This window comes from Diospyros lotus, chromosome 11 (assembly GCF_014633365.1).
Source record: "Diospyros lotus cultivar Yz01 chromosome 11, ASM1463336v1, whole genome shotgun sequence".
In the NCBI taxonomy this organism is placed as follows: Eukaryota; Viridiplantae; Streptophyta; class Magnoliopsida; order Ericales; family Ebenaceae; genus Diospyros; species Diospyros lotus.
In genome coordinates, this window is record NC_068348.1 from 31,615,723 (window position 1) to 31,630,836 (window position 15,114).

At 40.6% G+C, this 15,114-nt stretch overlaps 1 protein-coding gene across 1 annotated transcript; it reads left to right on the plus strand.

Moving 5' to 3' along the window:
• Positions 1-1,460: 1,460 nt before the first annotated feature.
• On the plus strand, positions 1,461-4,250 carry LOC127812843 (valerianol synthase TPS1A-like). Its single transcript, XM_052353369.1, has 7 exons — positions 1,461-1,574; positions 1,713-1,974; positions 2,285-2,663; positions 3,012-3,224; positions 3,396-3,534; positions 3,632-3,886; positions 3,957-4,250. The coding sequence occupies exons 1-7, from the start codon at positions 1,461-1,463 to the stop codon at positions 4,248-4,250; spliced, it is 1,656 nt and encodes a 551-aa protein (XP_052209329.1).
• Positions 4,251-15,114: the final 10,864 nt, after the last annotated feature.

Below are 15,114 nucleotides of genomic sequence, written 5' to 3' on the forward strand. Positions count from 1 at the left end.
AAACCCTAGACAGAAATAAAAGAGATGAAAAGCAAAACGAGGACACAAGAAATTTACCATGGTTCACCCGAAATGGGCTACGTCCACGTTGAGCTCAATAAGGAAGAGCTCACTGTACTATGTCGAGTAGGGTTACAAGAATACGAATAAGTAAACTGTACATCAATGGTTCTTCTAACAAAATAGCCTCACAATCACCAAATACAGATTAGAAGCAAACCTAAGAACCAGAGATTACAACAAGAAGAGTTGTCTATACAGAGATAAACAGAGCTTACTCAAAGCGAAAAACCCTATCCCGATAATCCCCTTCTTTCTCTTTTCTTTCTTTCGATCTTTCTGTGTGTTCACCATCCCGAGGCACTGTACCATTTATATGAGATTTGAGCGGCTGGGATTGAGGTTGATAAAGGCAGCATCGATGGTCCTTAGATAATCGTAGAACACGATTAACAGCAAAGGCAGAGAGGACAATCGAGAGAGGTATCGGGCAGAGCAAGGACAATCAAGGGGCGTCGGGTATCAGAAGGCGCCTTTAGGTTGCAAGCTGGCCATCCATCAGCCGTCCACGTGGATTGCTGAGGTTGCCTAAAATGCCCTCCAAAAGACGACAGCGTTTTGATGTTTCACCCACAACAACATTTATTTGGAAAGTACAAAAGAAAATTTATTTGAAAAAAGGAAAAATAGATTTATTTTTTTAAGTATTACTAGATAAATAGAATAAACATAATAAAAAATATTTTATCTAAAATACTTTTCACATCTTACTTTTTTTTTTTTTATTTTAACTTCAAGCACATTAAAAGAATGCAAGGGAAAAAAAAATAGTGAAATAATCTTGGAGTTACTTAAGATGCATAAAGCTTAACATACGTAAAGTAAGGTTTAAGAATTTAACTTAAAAAGGCTCCTCGAGCATAGGTTGGATGATAAAAGAGTGAGTGATATGTTGATATAGTTTGATAGATCGTAAGTTTGATTTCTTCTTTATACAAGGGTTAAAGGCTCAACCTATAATTTATTTCTTCTACATAATCAAAAACACGAACACAAAGGATCGTGTAAGGGCGATTATTCAAAAAATTTAACTTAAAAAAGAACGTTTAAAGAATGCAAGGAAAAAAAAAAAACAATGAGATTGCTTTGGAATTAGTGAAAATGCATAAAGTAAGAAGGTTCAAGAACCAACTTAGAACCGAGATGGAGAATTACTTGAATGCTTATCCCGGGGAGAGAAATAATTAAGGTGAAGTGCGGGTCGACAAATAATTAAGGGGATTCTCAAAGTATATATTAACAATTAATTAGCATCATCAAAGAATAACTCATATTCTCAAAGTAGACGGGGATAGAGCTGCAACAAGGCTGAGATACTTACATTTCTGCCATTTTAGAAGCTGCAGCATCAATCAATTAATCAGGAAAAATACATATCCATCTCCCGGAAATTAATTAGTATGGCATCTCTCTGTGACGTTGGCAGTCTTCCGGCGAAGGACCTCCGTCCTTTGGCTAACTATCCGCCCAGTCTATGGGGTGATCGCTTCTCCTTATTCACATTGGATAACCAGGTAACATTATATTCCCATCCAAACAAAGCACAAGACAACGTAATAGCTGAGAAATCCATAAGTTTTGAGCTAGCTAGCTAGTTCTGAAATCATGCAGCTTCTATATATATATATATGAAAATGTTCATGTTTATGTAGCTATTGGAGAGTTACAGCAAAGAGGTTGAAAATCTGAGAGAAGTAGTGAAGGATGAGGTGGTGAAGGTTGGAGGTGAGCCAACAAAGAAGATGGCATTGATCAACACACTAGAACGCCTTGGTGTGTCCTATCTCTTTGAGAAAGAGATTGACGAGCAATTAGAGTGCATGTTTGATGGCTTTGAGGATAGAAACTATGATCTATTCACCGTTGCGCTTCACTTTCGGATGTTCAGACAACACGGCTATAAAATGTCTTGCGGTTAGTATATATCCTGTGTGAATGCGATAGAATTTATTTCTGTTAATTTTTTTTATTCCCACCATCAAGTGGATATCAATCTTGTGCCTAATAAATGGTATTAGAACTCATTAATTAGCTAACATAGCCCAGTGTATGGCTTGTTCTTAATAGTCTATATTTAATTTCGATTAGTATATATTTAACATCATTCTTTCTAAGAATATATATATATTACCTAAATGCATGGAAATTAAAGTTCATGATGCCCATATATATTTCCTATTTGTTGAGATTGTTAAAATGGGATATGATGTGGGTTTTGAAACAGACATTTTCAACAAATTCATGGATGAAAATAGTCACCTGAAGGAAACCCTAGTGAGCAGTGATGTTATGGGTATGCTAAACTTGTATGAAGCTGCATATTTGAGGATTCATGGAGAAGATATTCTAGATGAGGCTCTTGCTTTCACAAAAGCTAGCCTCCAGTCTATGGCACCCCATTTAAACCATCCTTTCCTTGCTGAAGAAGTGCTCCATGCCTTAGAACTGTCCCTCCATAAGGGCATCCCAAGAGTTGAAGCAGCGCATTACATCTCTATCTATGAGAAAGATGATCACAGAGATGAGCAACTTCTGAGACTTGCGAAGTTAGATTTCAACAGGGTGCAGTTGTTGCACCTGGAAGAATTGTGCCATCTCTCAAGGTAAAATTAAGTAGTACATATGCACACACACGCGGACACGTACCTTACTTTTATCTTTTCATTTGGTATAAGGCTAAGTTTGTGTTCCAAGGGACCCTCGTGTACAGAAGGAGCATCCTCAGCCCCAGTGTCCCAAGTGCCATTCATGAGACTACTCTCAAATGACCTCATGAAATCAGGGATGATCTCATGACGGGCGATCAATCATATTCCCCTAAGGGCAGAGAAAGAGAGACACTACTCACGAGAAACCCAAGCAAGGAACTTTTTGGCGGACATTTGAACAACTACTTTCGTGCTAGAGGCACATGCATATTTCTTACTCTTAAATGCTTTTGAATATTGCAGGTGGTGGAAAGAGCTGGCCTCAAATTTTCCTTATACCAAAGACAGACTTGTGGAGTGCTACCTGTGGGCTGTGGGCACATACTTTGAACCCCATTACTCAGCTGCCCGCCTAATTCATGTTAAAATCACTGTTCTGGTGTCGATTTTGGATGATACATTTGATGCGTATGGCACACTAGATGAACTAACAACTTTTACAGATGTTGTGCAGAGGTACGTACCTTGACTAAATTTCACTACTAATTCACCAAATCCTCAAAGCTGCCATTAAGGGAAAAATGTAAAAACGAAAGAATATGTATGTGTATATATATATACACTAATCTTTTTTCATCTTCTTTTGTTGAATTGTTCCTGCTATATATATAAAATTTTGGTTCTCAGGTGGGATAGGAGTGACATTAATCTGCTCCCAGATTACATGAAAGTACTCTTCAGGACTTTGTTGGATCTTTTCGAAGAACTCGACGAAAAATTGGCAAGCCAAGGAAGATCTTATGCTGTTCATCATACAAGGGAGGCAGTATGAACCCTCTCTGCCTTCTGTTTTGTTTTGTTTTCTTCTTTTCACATCACTTTATGCTCCTGTATTCTTAAGGAATTGTGTAATTGATAACCAGATAAAAGAACAAGTGAGGGCTTACTACACAGAAGCCAAGTGGTTCCTCAAAGGAGATTTGCCTGCATTTGATGACTATTTACTCAATGGCCAAATCACAAGCACGTGTTTTGTGCTCACCCTGGCATCCTTTTTGGGCATGGCCGATAACTACTTCCCTAGCAGCAAGGCTCTCGATTGGCTACAAAAGAAACCAAAAATTGTCACTGCCGCCTGCACAATTACCCGCCTCATCGATGATACAAAGACTTACGAGGTATGCACACTATAGGTTATTGGTCTTGTTTGAGCAATCATTTGGATTAATTAACTTATACACTTTGAAGGTGGAGAAAAAGAGGGGACAGACTGTTACAGGGATCGATTGTTTCATGAAGCAAAAAGGGGCTTCCAAAGAGAAGGCAATGGATGAGTTAACCAAAAGGGTTGAGAATTCTTGGAAGGATATAAATGAGGAGTGCCTCAGGCCAGCTACTGTATCGATGAATTTGCTCATACGGTTCGTCAACTTTGCGCGGATGATGGAAGTTACTTACAGGAAAGGAGATGGATACACTCATCCTGAAGAGACACTAAAAGATATCATCTTTGCTCTGTTCATCAACCCTATCTCTGTATGAGTGTGGCACTAGTTAGTTATCTTGTCAATTGGTATCGATATCTGGACATGTTAAGTACGTGTAGCTTGTACTCCAATTTGCACTTGTTTTGCACTTGGTTCCTTGACACCCCAAATGCCATTTTGCAGGATGAACGACCATTGTCATGGAAGCTGAAAACCTGAAACAAATATGTTATAAATTAACTTATAGTCAATGTCTTCCAACAATCCATAATTAGAAATATCCCCCATAAGCCAGAGACCGTTGGTCCGACAGGGAGGGGGGGGGGGGGGGGGGGAGGGAGATTAACCATAATATTGGATCTTCAATAAACGAATAAATAATTAGTAGAATAGTAAATGTTACACGTATCATGAGATCTCATACATATCCATGAGATATGATGGTTTGAAATATACATATATATTTACTATTTGTTCATATGGTATGTGCACCATTTATCCTTGGATTTGTTTATTGTATATATATTTGTTGTTCCTCGTGCATTATTGTATGCTTGTTTAATTTTTCCTTCTTCTTGGACAGAAAAAGTACTGTTTCTCCTGCAAGATGTGAGGACCAGATATAATAATATTGGTGCAAAGATACAAAGAACAAGAAACATATACATATATATGACATTAAATATATATGATGGATGGAGGCCAATTACCAAGTCTGTGCAGTAGGGGGCGGGATTGACTCTCCTGATGTAGTCTTTGACTAGCCAATATCTAGGAAAACAACTTCTGCATAAAATTGCTCGTCTCTTTTTATTGTGGGCCAATAAAAAATTTGCTTCGAATCAAACACATAGTTTACTGTTACTGTCAATGCCGGAATAGAATTTATTAACAGTTCTAGAATCTCCTCTGCATTCAGCAGGCATAGTTTCATAGAAACTTTAAGGTCTTCAAATGGATGCTGACTTCAGTAATATTGTTTTGCATGTTCTTTTCCGCCAGATCTAAATTCTTTTGCTTAAGCATGTCAGGTGACAGTTGAGGATGCTGCTCCTGAAATAAGCCAGAGTGCCAGTTTTGCAGAAGTAGTTGACCCTCCATAAACAGATAACCCGGAAGACTTGAAAGGAGGCTGCATGAACTACTGGAATCCAGACAGCTAGAAAGGATAAAAGAGCTGAAGCTGCTTTAAAACATGCCAATCAAAAACTTCGTGATAAAGAAAGAGAGGTTTGTTGGTGGAAAGACACTGCACAGATTATTTCGCAGCATGTTCCAAGAGCCCCTCACTTGTCAACGTGTGATCAAAGCTTGCCAAAATCTTGAAATGATAGTTCCAGTCTTGAATGCCGATAATGTTCTGTTCTTCGTTCTGAAAGTTCTATAAACAAACACGCAAAAACATGAAACTAAATAAGGCACAGCAGCAAAGCAGCTTGGTAATTGGCACAAAGAGAACTCATAGGCAATAATCTGAGTTCGAAAAGGGATGTGCTTTAGTGTGATTTTAACTTAGAATGGTGGGGAAATCTGAAGATGGTGGTTAACAAACGAAAAATGCTAATAGAAGACTCTCTGGTCTGCTTCTTTGGAAAATTAGAATATGTTGTCGTTTAATTTTTATGAACATATTCGAGTTTGGACGTGCTTTTACTTTGTTACCACAAGGGTTACTTATATAGCATTTTTCAAGTAGGAAAATTAGCATTTTCCTACTTTATATATGAAATCTGTTTCACATTATCCAAAACATGCTTTGCATTGTTGAGAGACTAGATTTAGGGAGCAATTTTCATACTAGAATGACAATTATATATATAAAAAAAAGTGTGTTTCCATTTCATTTCTTTGCTTTTGTTTGCATGAACATTGCAAATGAATTGAAAATTTTGAGACATTGCCTTCTATTTTCTCCATCATCACCCAATTTGAACAATGGCGGTGCTTTGAATTTATTTATTTTTGGTTTCGAGAGATTCTTAGTAATTTTTAAGTTTAAGTTAATTTATTTGGCACTTGCTCTACCTACAAAAAGAGAATGGGGTTTGATTTTTTGATAGATTCGTTGATATTCAAGTTAGTCATCAAGTACTGATTGACACAGTAATGAAAGGTTAGGAGGATTTGATCTCTTGGGTAAGCATGATGAGCCAGCAGAACAATATGGTCTAGGCTTGGGTTAGGGCCCCAATTGTTTTCCTAACTTAGATAGTTTTGAATTGGACTTTGAGCTTGTCTTGGATTTAGGTCCAACTCTTCAAATTTGATTTTTTTAGGCTTTTTATTAACCTAGACCACTAGCTTAGGGCATATTCTTTTTGCTATTTTCAGCCCATTTTGAGTTTTCATTTTTTCAAAATATTGAAAACGTGTTCACTTTACTATTTTCAAAAATAAGGAAAAATTTTGTAAAGAAAACCCAAAACAACATATTTATGTTGTTTTGGGTGTTTTCAGTGAAAACCCATCCAAAACACCAAAACGCGTCTCCCCCCTTAACCCTCCACGCAAACCCACTTCTCCCATTTTTCCTCTCTTCTCTTCTTATCGTCAACGACCACCACCGCCATCGCCATATCCGCCGTCGACTGCTTCTGCCACTGCCACTGCAACCATAGTCGTTGACCGCCCTCTATTGCACACGCTTGCATCGCATCCGCCGTCGACTGCCCCCAGTCTCCTTTCTCTTCTTTTCTGGCCTGCCATTGCCATCACCACCGTCGCCATCACCGCCGTTATAATACCCCATATTTTTGTGAAGATGCCACGTATTTTAAGTGAGTTTAAAATACCAAAAATATGTTTGAATTGGCAACGAGTGACCAAATCAGTCGTAGGGAGTATCCTAGAGCTTATATACCTAAGGTTAAAGGTATATTTTTGACGAGCGTCTCAAGGCGAGATTTATGACGGTGAAAGAAATCAAATCAGAAATGGTTTTCGGTTAAGCTAAGTTGTAACTTAAAAAGATCGAATGATGGTAAGGGGCTTCCGAAAAATCGTATATATTGAGTAATTTTGAGTAATTAATTTTTGGATTTTAAGTATCTCAATAAATTTGATGTTTGAGGGTGTAATTGTAATTAAAGAATTATCCAAACGAAATAAGGATAAAATTAAGAGCTTATGTGGTAAAATATTAAAGTTAAGGACTTGAAATAAGGGCCAAAGTGTTATTTGAAAGAAGTTTGGGGTTTTAGCTTGGATTTCAAAAGATCAATTCATTCTAGTTTTGGATTTCAAAAGCCACTCAATTATGGCTTTGAGTCTTTGGAGTCTATGGCTAAGATTTTGACAAGTGGCATAATGTGATTGGTTGGAGAAATCTATAAAAAGGCACCATGGGTTCTTCTCAAATCATTCCAACAAAGTTTGAGGAGTGAAGCACTCTAAGAGGAGGAGCTTGCTCTAGAGAGAGAGAGAAGGGAATTCGGCAAGAAGGCGGGAAGAAAGCGGCGAAGAAGCGGCGGAGAACGAGCCTCGTCGGAGTTGCAGGTTTTTGCCGGAGTTCGCCAAAATCAGTTAGCAAAAAGTGAGGTAAGTCCAATTTTTTTGATAATCCTATAGAGGGGGATGAGATGGTCGCGTAGGTTCAAACGGGAGTCGAATCGGAGTTAAAATCAGGGAGATATGGCCGAAATATGAAAACGACGCAATGCTGTCCGAAATCTGGCAGCAGCGCGTGAGTTACACGCGCCGGATAATAGCTGCGTGTGAGGGCGCGTGGCCCACCTTTCTAGGGCGCGTGAGGGGCCTATTTTTCTCCAAATTTTTCAGTTATGTCCCCTACTTTAATGCTCCTTAACCTTATGTAAAAATATTTGAGGTTAGGTTTACCAAAACACATGTTTTCTGCAGAAACCTAGGCCGTTTGCTGTGAAATTATACAATTGAAGAGATAAACCAACAAGGTGAGACTCCTATACTCCAAATCCTATTTTTTATTTTCTTATGAGAGACTTCTATTGCATGAGACGTGTTTCGTGAAGTTCTTACACATAAACGCTTGTTATTCTCTTACGTGAAATCATGATGCATATATGAAATGTATTTTTCTGAAAATTATATACTATTGGTTTTTTAACTGTTGCATTTATAAAATTTGTGTGGCTATACTGTTGTACCTATCTATTGTTGGTCGAGGGCAAAAGTCGGATATCCCCCAAGAGGCGCTATGCGTGCGCCATCGAGAAAGCTCTCGTGGGGAAGACCGTGAGTCTAAGGAACAACGGATGTGGTGCTTGCATGAGTGCTATGAAGTCGGGCCAAAGTGACATGGTTAGGGACCTCCCGAGAGGCGCTATGCGTGCGTCATTGAGAAAGCTCTCGTTGGAGGAGGCTAATGTGTTCATGAGACACTTCAGAGTAGTTCTCGTTGTCTTCTCATACATTTTATACCTGATCATGCATCGATATAAACTGTTTTTTTTTTGGAGTTTCTCACTAGAAGATTCATCTTCTAATTGGACTATGTCCCTGGAATATTCAAACGTTCTAGGTTCGACGAGCGGTTCTAAGGGAAAGGAGGTAGCTGAAGAATAAGTTTAATTTGCTGTTTATAGCATGTTTAGAATATTTTCATTTATATGCGAACCTATGTATGTCTTGGATATGTTTAAGATGTTCAGTTATATCTTACAAGAGATGATGTTCATGTAATTCATTTTGTAAACGTCTTGAACAATTTTATGATAAATAAAGCATTATGGTTGTGAACCATATCAGGTTCGATCTAGTTTCCGCATTTGAAATTTTATTGCCTGTCTTAGCTATTCAATAATTGGGTTTATTAAGCTGAGACGGTGAAAATTAGGGTTTTTAGGATGTTCTGTGATGTATGACAGCTATTGAGATATGAAAAATTTTATATTCCCGAAATCCTAAGTTATAACACGCTCAAGAAATTTGGGGTGTTACAGTTGTTATCAAAGCGAACCTAAGGAAAAGTTCGTATGTGGCTAGATGAGTAAAACCACCGTAAGTTTTGGGAATTAGGTTAGGATTTTTGAAATATTTAGTGGCATACTCTTGTTGCTTATTCAAATTAAATTGTGCCATGCCGTGATGAATTAATAGATTGCCTTGTCTTCTTGCCAGATGGTGAATACAAGAAGGAACAGGTGCGAGAGAGGCAATGACGAAGAAAGCAACACTAACCCGCACCCAAGAGGTGGTGTGGAAGGTCAAAGAGATGCATGAGCCAACCTCAGTGAAGGCCGGATTGATAGAATCGAGAGAATCCTAGAGGGCATGGCTGGGCGAATTTTGGAGTTGCAGCCCGAGCAAAGAAGAGTAGATTCCTTGGAGAGGTATCTACGACAAAATCCGCTAGTGTTTCGAGGAAAATCGACAGATGACCCCGTAATCAGTGAATACTAGTTGGACCAGACCGAAAAGATCCTACAAAGATTGAGAATCCTAAATGAGGACAAGGTTGAGTGTGCGACCTATATGCTAGAAGAGGAAGTTGCTCAATGGTGGAGGTCTATGCAGCGAACAATACCTTATCGGACAGGATCTCAGGAGTCAGCAACAGACATAGAAGTGGGAGAGGCACCCCAGATGTCGTGGGAATGGTTTAAGGAACTATTCAACGGGAAATTCTTTCCCACTTGCTGGAAGTTAGCTAGAGCTCGAGAGTTTATGAACTTACGCCAAGGGCTAAATATGTCTGTGGCCCAATACGAGGCTGAATTTTTGCTGTTAATCAAGTATATGCCACTGTATGGGATGGACGATGTGGATAAGGGACGAAAATTCCTACAAAGCTTGTGAATCGAATTTCAACAGCTGATGAGCCTGGTCCATGTGGAGTCTTATGCAGACATAATTTTCAAAACTATGACGGTTGAGGAGAATATGACGCGAGTGGCAGAACTAAAGGCCATGACTGTTCAAGCTGGAGGACAATAAGAGAAATCCCACTTGACTATGGGACCTCGGGATGGGAAGATCATGAAAAAGGGCAAGGTGTGCTTTAAATGCAAGAAAAGGCACCCGGGCAAGAGGTGCGATGGTCAAAGCATTATTTGTTACACCTGTGGACAGTCCGGGCATACTTCAGAAATTGCTTGAAGGGAATGGTCCAAGAAGGCAAAGCCATAGCAGCAACACCAGTGAGCGTGATCTGCTACAATTGCAACCAGCACGGGCACATCTCGAGGAACTGCCCGAAGAAGAAAGAGCAGCCGTTAAAGATTGAAGAAGGAAAAGGGACCAGACAGGGGCGAGTCTATAATTTGACCAAGGAGGACGTAGAGGCGAATCCTGCAGTTATCCAAGGTACTCTTTTCATTTTGGATACTCCTGTGCATGTATTGATAGATCCAGGGTCTACTCATTCTTTTATATCGCATGCTTTGGCTGGGAGTTTGAGAGTAGAAACGGAGTCTATGAGGTGTCTTATGGTGATTTCGACACCTATGGGAAAAAGTATGAAGTCCTCAGAAATGATGAGGGGATGCGAAATTAGCCTGAGTAATGTTTGGTTCCAGGCAGATCTAATTTTGTTAAAAGTATATGACTTTGACATAATCTTGGGGATGGACTTCTTGTCCAAGTACGACGCCAATATAGACTATCGTAGGAAGATAATGACCATAAGAAAACTCGAGGGAGGGTGGGTCAAATTTCAGGGGCAAGGCAACCCCGAGATTGGAAAGATGATTTCAGCAATAAAGGCAGCGAAGTTGCTGAGCCGAGGAGCTCATGGATTTATAGCTTATGCTCAGTTAGAAGAAAGAGAGGTACCGAAGCTTAATGAGGTGCGAGTGGTATGAGAATATGAGGACGTGTTTCCGGAAGAATTACCGGGACTACCTCTATGTTAGGAAATCGAGTTCTCAATTGAGTTAGTGCTAGGAACCCAGCCGATATCAATTTCGCCATATCGAATGGCTCCGGCGGAGATGAAAGAATTGAAGAGTCAGCTACAGGAGTTGACTGAAAAAGGATTTATTAGGCCAAGCACGTCGTTATGGGGCGCACTAGTGCTATTTGTAAAGAAAAAAGACGAGAGTCTAAGGATGTGCATTGACTACCGTCAGCTAAATGAGGCCATTGTAAAGAACAAGTATCCGCTCCCAAGGATAGAAGAGTTGTTTGATCAACTACAGGGAGCGAAGGTGTTCTCGAAGATTGATTTGAGATTTGGGTATTATCAGTTGAGAATTAAACCCGATGATGTTCCGAAGACGACATTTCGGTCGAGGTATGGCCATTTTGAGTATTTTGTAATGCCATTCGGATTAACTAATGCTCCAGCAGCATTTATAGATCTTATGAATAGAGTCTTCAAGCCCTACCTGGATCGATTTGTGATCGTCTTCATAGATGATATATTGGTGTATTCTTCGAATGAAAGTGACCACGAAGAGCACTTGAGAATAGTGCTAGGAACCCTCAGGAAACACCAATTATATGCCAAATTCTCGAAGTGCGAGTTTTGGCTATCCCAAGTGGCGTTTCTTGGGCATGTGATCTCAGCCGAAGGAATCTCAGTGGATCCAGCTAAGATTGAGGCTGTTCGAGGATGGAAGGAGCTGACGTGCGTGACCGAAGTGCGAAACTTTTTGGGATTGGCAGGCTACTATTGAAGATTCGTGGAAAGGTTTTCGAAAATAGCTGCACCTATGACGAAACTCATACGGAAGAAGGTAAAGTTCGAATGGACTGCAAAGTGCGAGGAAAGCTTTCAAGAGCTCAAGGATAGACTGACCTTTGCACCTGTGCTGACAATGCCTAGTGGGCCTGGTGGATATGTCGTATACACAGATGCCTCAAAGGTTGGTTTGGGCTGTGTATTGATGCAGCATGGTCGGGTGATCGCATATGGATCACGCCAGTTGAAAAGACACGAAGTGAACTACCCAACGCATGACTTGGAGCTGGCAGCGGTGGTATATGCTCTGAAGCTATGGAGGCACTACCTATACGGAGAGACGTTCGATGTATTCACAGACCACAAAAGTCTAAGGTATGTGTTCTCGCAGAAAGAGTTGAACACGAGGCAACGACGATGGATGGAGTTCCTGAAGGACTACAACTGCACCATCTTGTATCACCCGGGGCGTACCAATGTGGTAGTTGATGCTTTGAGTAGGACTGTGCCTACTGTTATGGCCGGGTTGATGGCCCAAGAGTGGCTGTTGATTGAGGCTTTTAGCCTGATGACGGTAAGTGTAGTACCGAAGGGATCTTCTATCCTAGTAGCTGGCCTGGCGGTTTGACTGGATCTGGAGACCGAAATATGGGAGGCTAGTGGGAGTGACCGATGTATACGTCTATGGGTAGATGAGCAAGGCCAGCCCAAGAGTTCAGATTTTGAGATGCGAAATGGCATTCTCAGGTTTTGGGGTAGAGTGTACGTGCCAAACCTTCCGGAGTTGAGACAGAAAATTTTGGATGAGGCCCACAGAGCTAAGTATACTGTGCACCAAGGAGCCACAAAGATGTATCGAGATCTTCGGAAAATCTATTGGTGGCCTGGGATGAAGGTAAGCGTGGCTAGGAGGGTGGCACAATGTGATATATGCCAAAGGGTAAAGATTGAGCACCAGAAACCCGTAGGGTTGATGAGACATTTAGAAGTTCCTGAGTGGAAATGGGAACATATCACGATGGATTTCGTGACAGGATTTTCGAAGAGTCGAAGGGGTTATGATGCCATTTGGGTGGTGGTAGACAGGTTGACAAAGTCAGCCCATTTCCTGCCTACGAGGATGGACCAACCAGTACGAAAATTCGTCGAGCAGTACGTGAAGGAAATAGTACGACTCCACGGTGCACCGGTAAGCATAGTTTCGGACCGGGACCCGAGGTTCACCTCGAGGTTTTGGAAGAGTTTACAGGAATGCATTGGGACCCAGCTGAAATTGAGTATGACTTATCACCCCCATACTAACGGGCAATCAGAAAGGACAATTCAAACGCTTGAAGATATGTTGAGATCCTGTGCCCTTGATTTTGGAGGAAATTGGGAAGAGCATCTGCCATTGGTAGAATTCGCGTACAACAATAGTTACCACGGTAGCATCGGGATGGCTCCTTATGAGGCTTTGTATGGAAGAAAGTGTCGATCGCCTATTTGTTGGACCAAAGTAGGGGAACGACAGATGTTGGGGCCTGAGCTTGTGCAACAGACTACCGATAAGATTCGAGTAATCCAAGAGAGGATCCGAGCGGCGCAAAGCTGACAAAAATCCTATGCTGATCAAAGAAGAAGGGATCTAGAGTTTGAGGTCGGGGATCTAGTGTATCACAAGGTGTCACCCCAGCATTTGGTGATGCGTGGAAGGGGTAAAGGAAAGCTGAAACCAAGGTATATAGGACCATATCCGATTGTGGAAATAGTTGGACCTTTGGCCTATCGATTGGAGCTTCCGCCTAGCTTGTCTGGGACTCATAATGTGTTCCACGTCTCCCAACTTCGAAGGCATGTGCTAGATCCAACCCTCGGAATTTGGGTGGAGACAATTGAGCTAAGGAATGACTTGACCTACTCGGAGTCACCTGGAGCAATTTTAGATCGCTGGACTCAAGTGTTGCGAAATAAAGAGATCCCGTTAGTGAAGGTTCAGTGGGGAAAACACTCGAATGACGAGGCAACGTGGGAACTTGAGGAAACAATTAGGAAGAAATATCCTCATTTATTCGAGGAAATGGAAATAGAGTAGGAAATTTTTATATTTTCTTCCAGAAATTGTATTTCAGAATGCAATAATTATTTAACCTTAAATAATGTTGAGTATGTTTCAAATTTCGAGGACGAAATTCTTTTAAGGAGGGGAGAATATAATACCCCATATTTTTGTGAAGATGCCATGTATTTTAAGTGAGTTTAAAATACCGAAAATATGTTTGAATTGACAACGAGTGATCAAATCAGTCGTAGGGAGTACCCTAGAGCTTAGATACCTAAGGTTAAAGGTATATTTTTAACGAGCGTCTCGAGGCGAGATTTATGACGCTGAAAGAAATCAAATCAGAAATGGTTTTCGGTTAAGCTAAGCTGTAGCCTACAAAGACCAAATGATGGTAAGGGGCTTCCGAAAAATCGTATATATTGAGTAATTCTGAGTTATTAAGTTTGAGATTTTAAGTATCTCGATAAATTTGATGTTTGAGGGTGTAATTGTAATTAGAGAATTATCCAAACGAAATAAGGATAAAATTAAGAGCTTATGTGGTAAAATATTAAAGTTAAGGACTTGAAATAAGGGCCAAAGTGTTATTTGAAAGAAGTTTGGGGTTTTAGCTTGGATTTCAAAAGATCAATTCATTCTAGTTTTGGATTTCAAAAGCCACTCAATTATGGCTTTGAGTCTTTGGAGTCCATGGCTAAGATTTTGACAAGTGGCATAATGTAATTGGTTGGAGAAATCTATAAAAAAGCACCATGAATTCTTCTCAAATCATTCCAACCAAGTTTGAGGAGTGAAGCACTCTAAGAGGAGGAGCTTGCTCTAGAGAGAGAGAAGGGAGTTCGGTAAGAAGGCTGGAAGAAAGCGGCGAAGAAACTGCGGAGAACGAGCCTCGTCGGAGTTGCGGGTCTTTGCCGGAGTTCGCCAAAATCAGTCAGTAAAAAAGTGAGGTAAGTCCAATTTTTTTTGATAATCCTGTAGAGGGGGAAGAGAGGGTTGCGTAGGTTCAAACGGAGGTCGAATCGGAGTTAAAACGAGGGAGATATAGCCGAAATACGAAAACGACGCAATGCTGTCCGAAATCTGGCAGCAGCGCGTGAGTTACACGCGTCGGATAGTAGTTGCTCGTGAGGGCGCGTGGCCCGCCTTTCTAGGGCACATGAGGGGCCTATTTTTCTCCAAATTTTTCAGTTATGTCCCTACTTTAATGCCCCTCAACCTTATGTAAAAATATTTGAGGTTAGGTTTACCAAAACACATGTTTTCTGCAGAAACCTA

Excerpts from the sequence above, each read along its gene's own strand:
- LOC127812843 (XM_052353369.1), top strand. The coding sequence starts at position 1,461 with ATGGCATCTCTCTGTGACGTTGGCAGTCTTCCGGCGAAGGACCTCCGT. Across the intron at positions 2,664-3,011 it reads GAATTGTGCCATCTCTCAAG|GTGGTGGAAAGAGCTGGCCT; the intron begins GTAAAATTAAGT and ends TGAATATTGCAG. Across the intron at positions 3,535-3,631 it reads TTCATCATACAAGGGAGGCA|ATAAAAGAACAAGTGAGGGC; the intron begins GTATGAACCCTC and ends ATTGATAACCAG.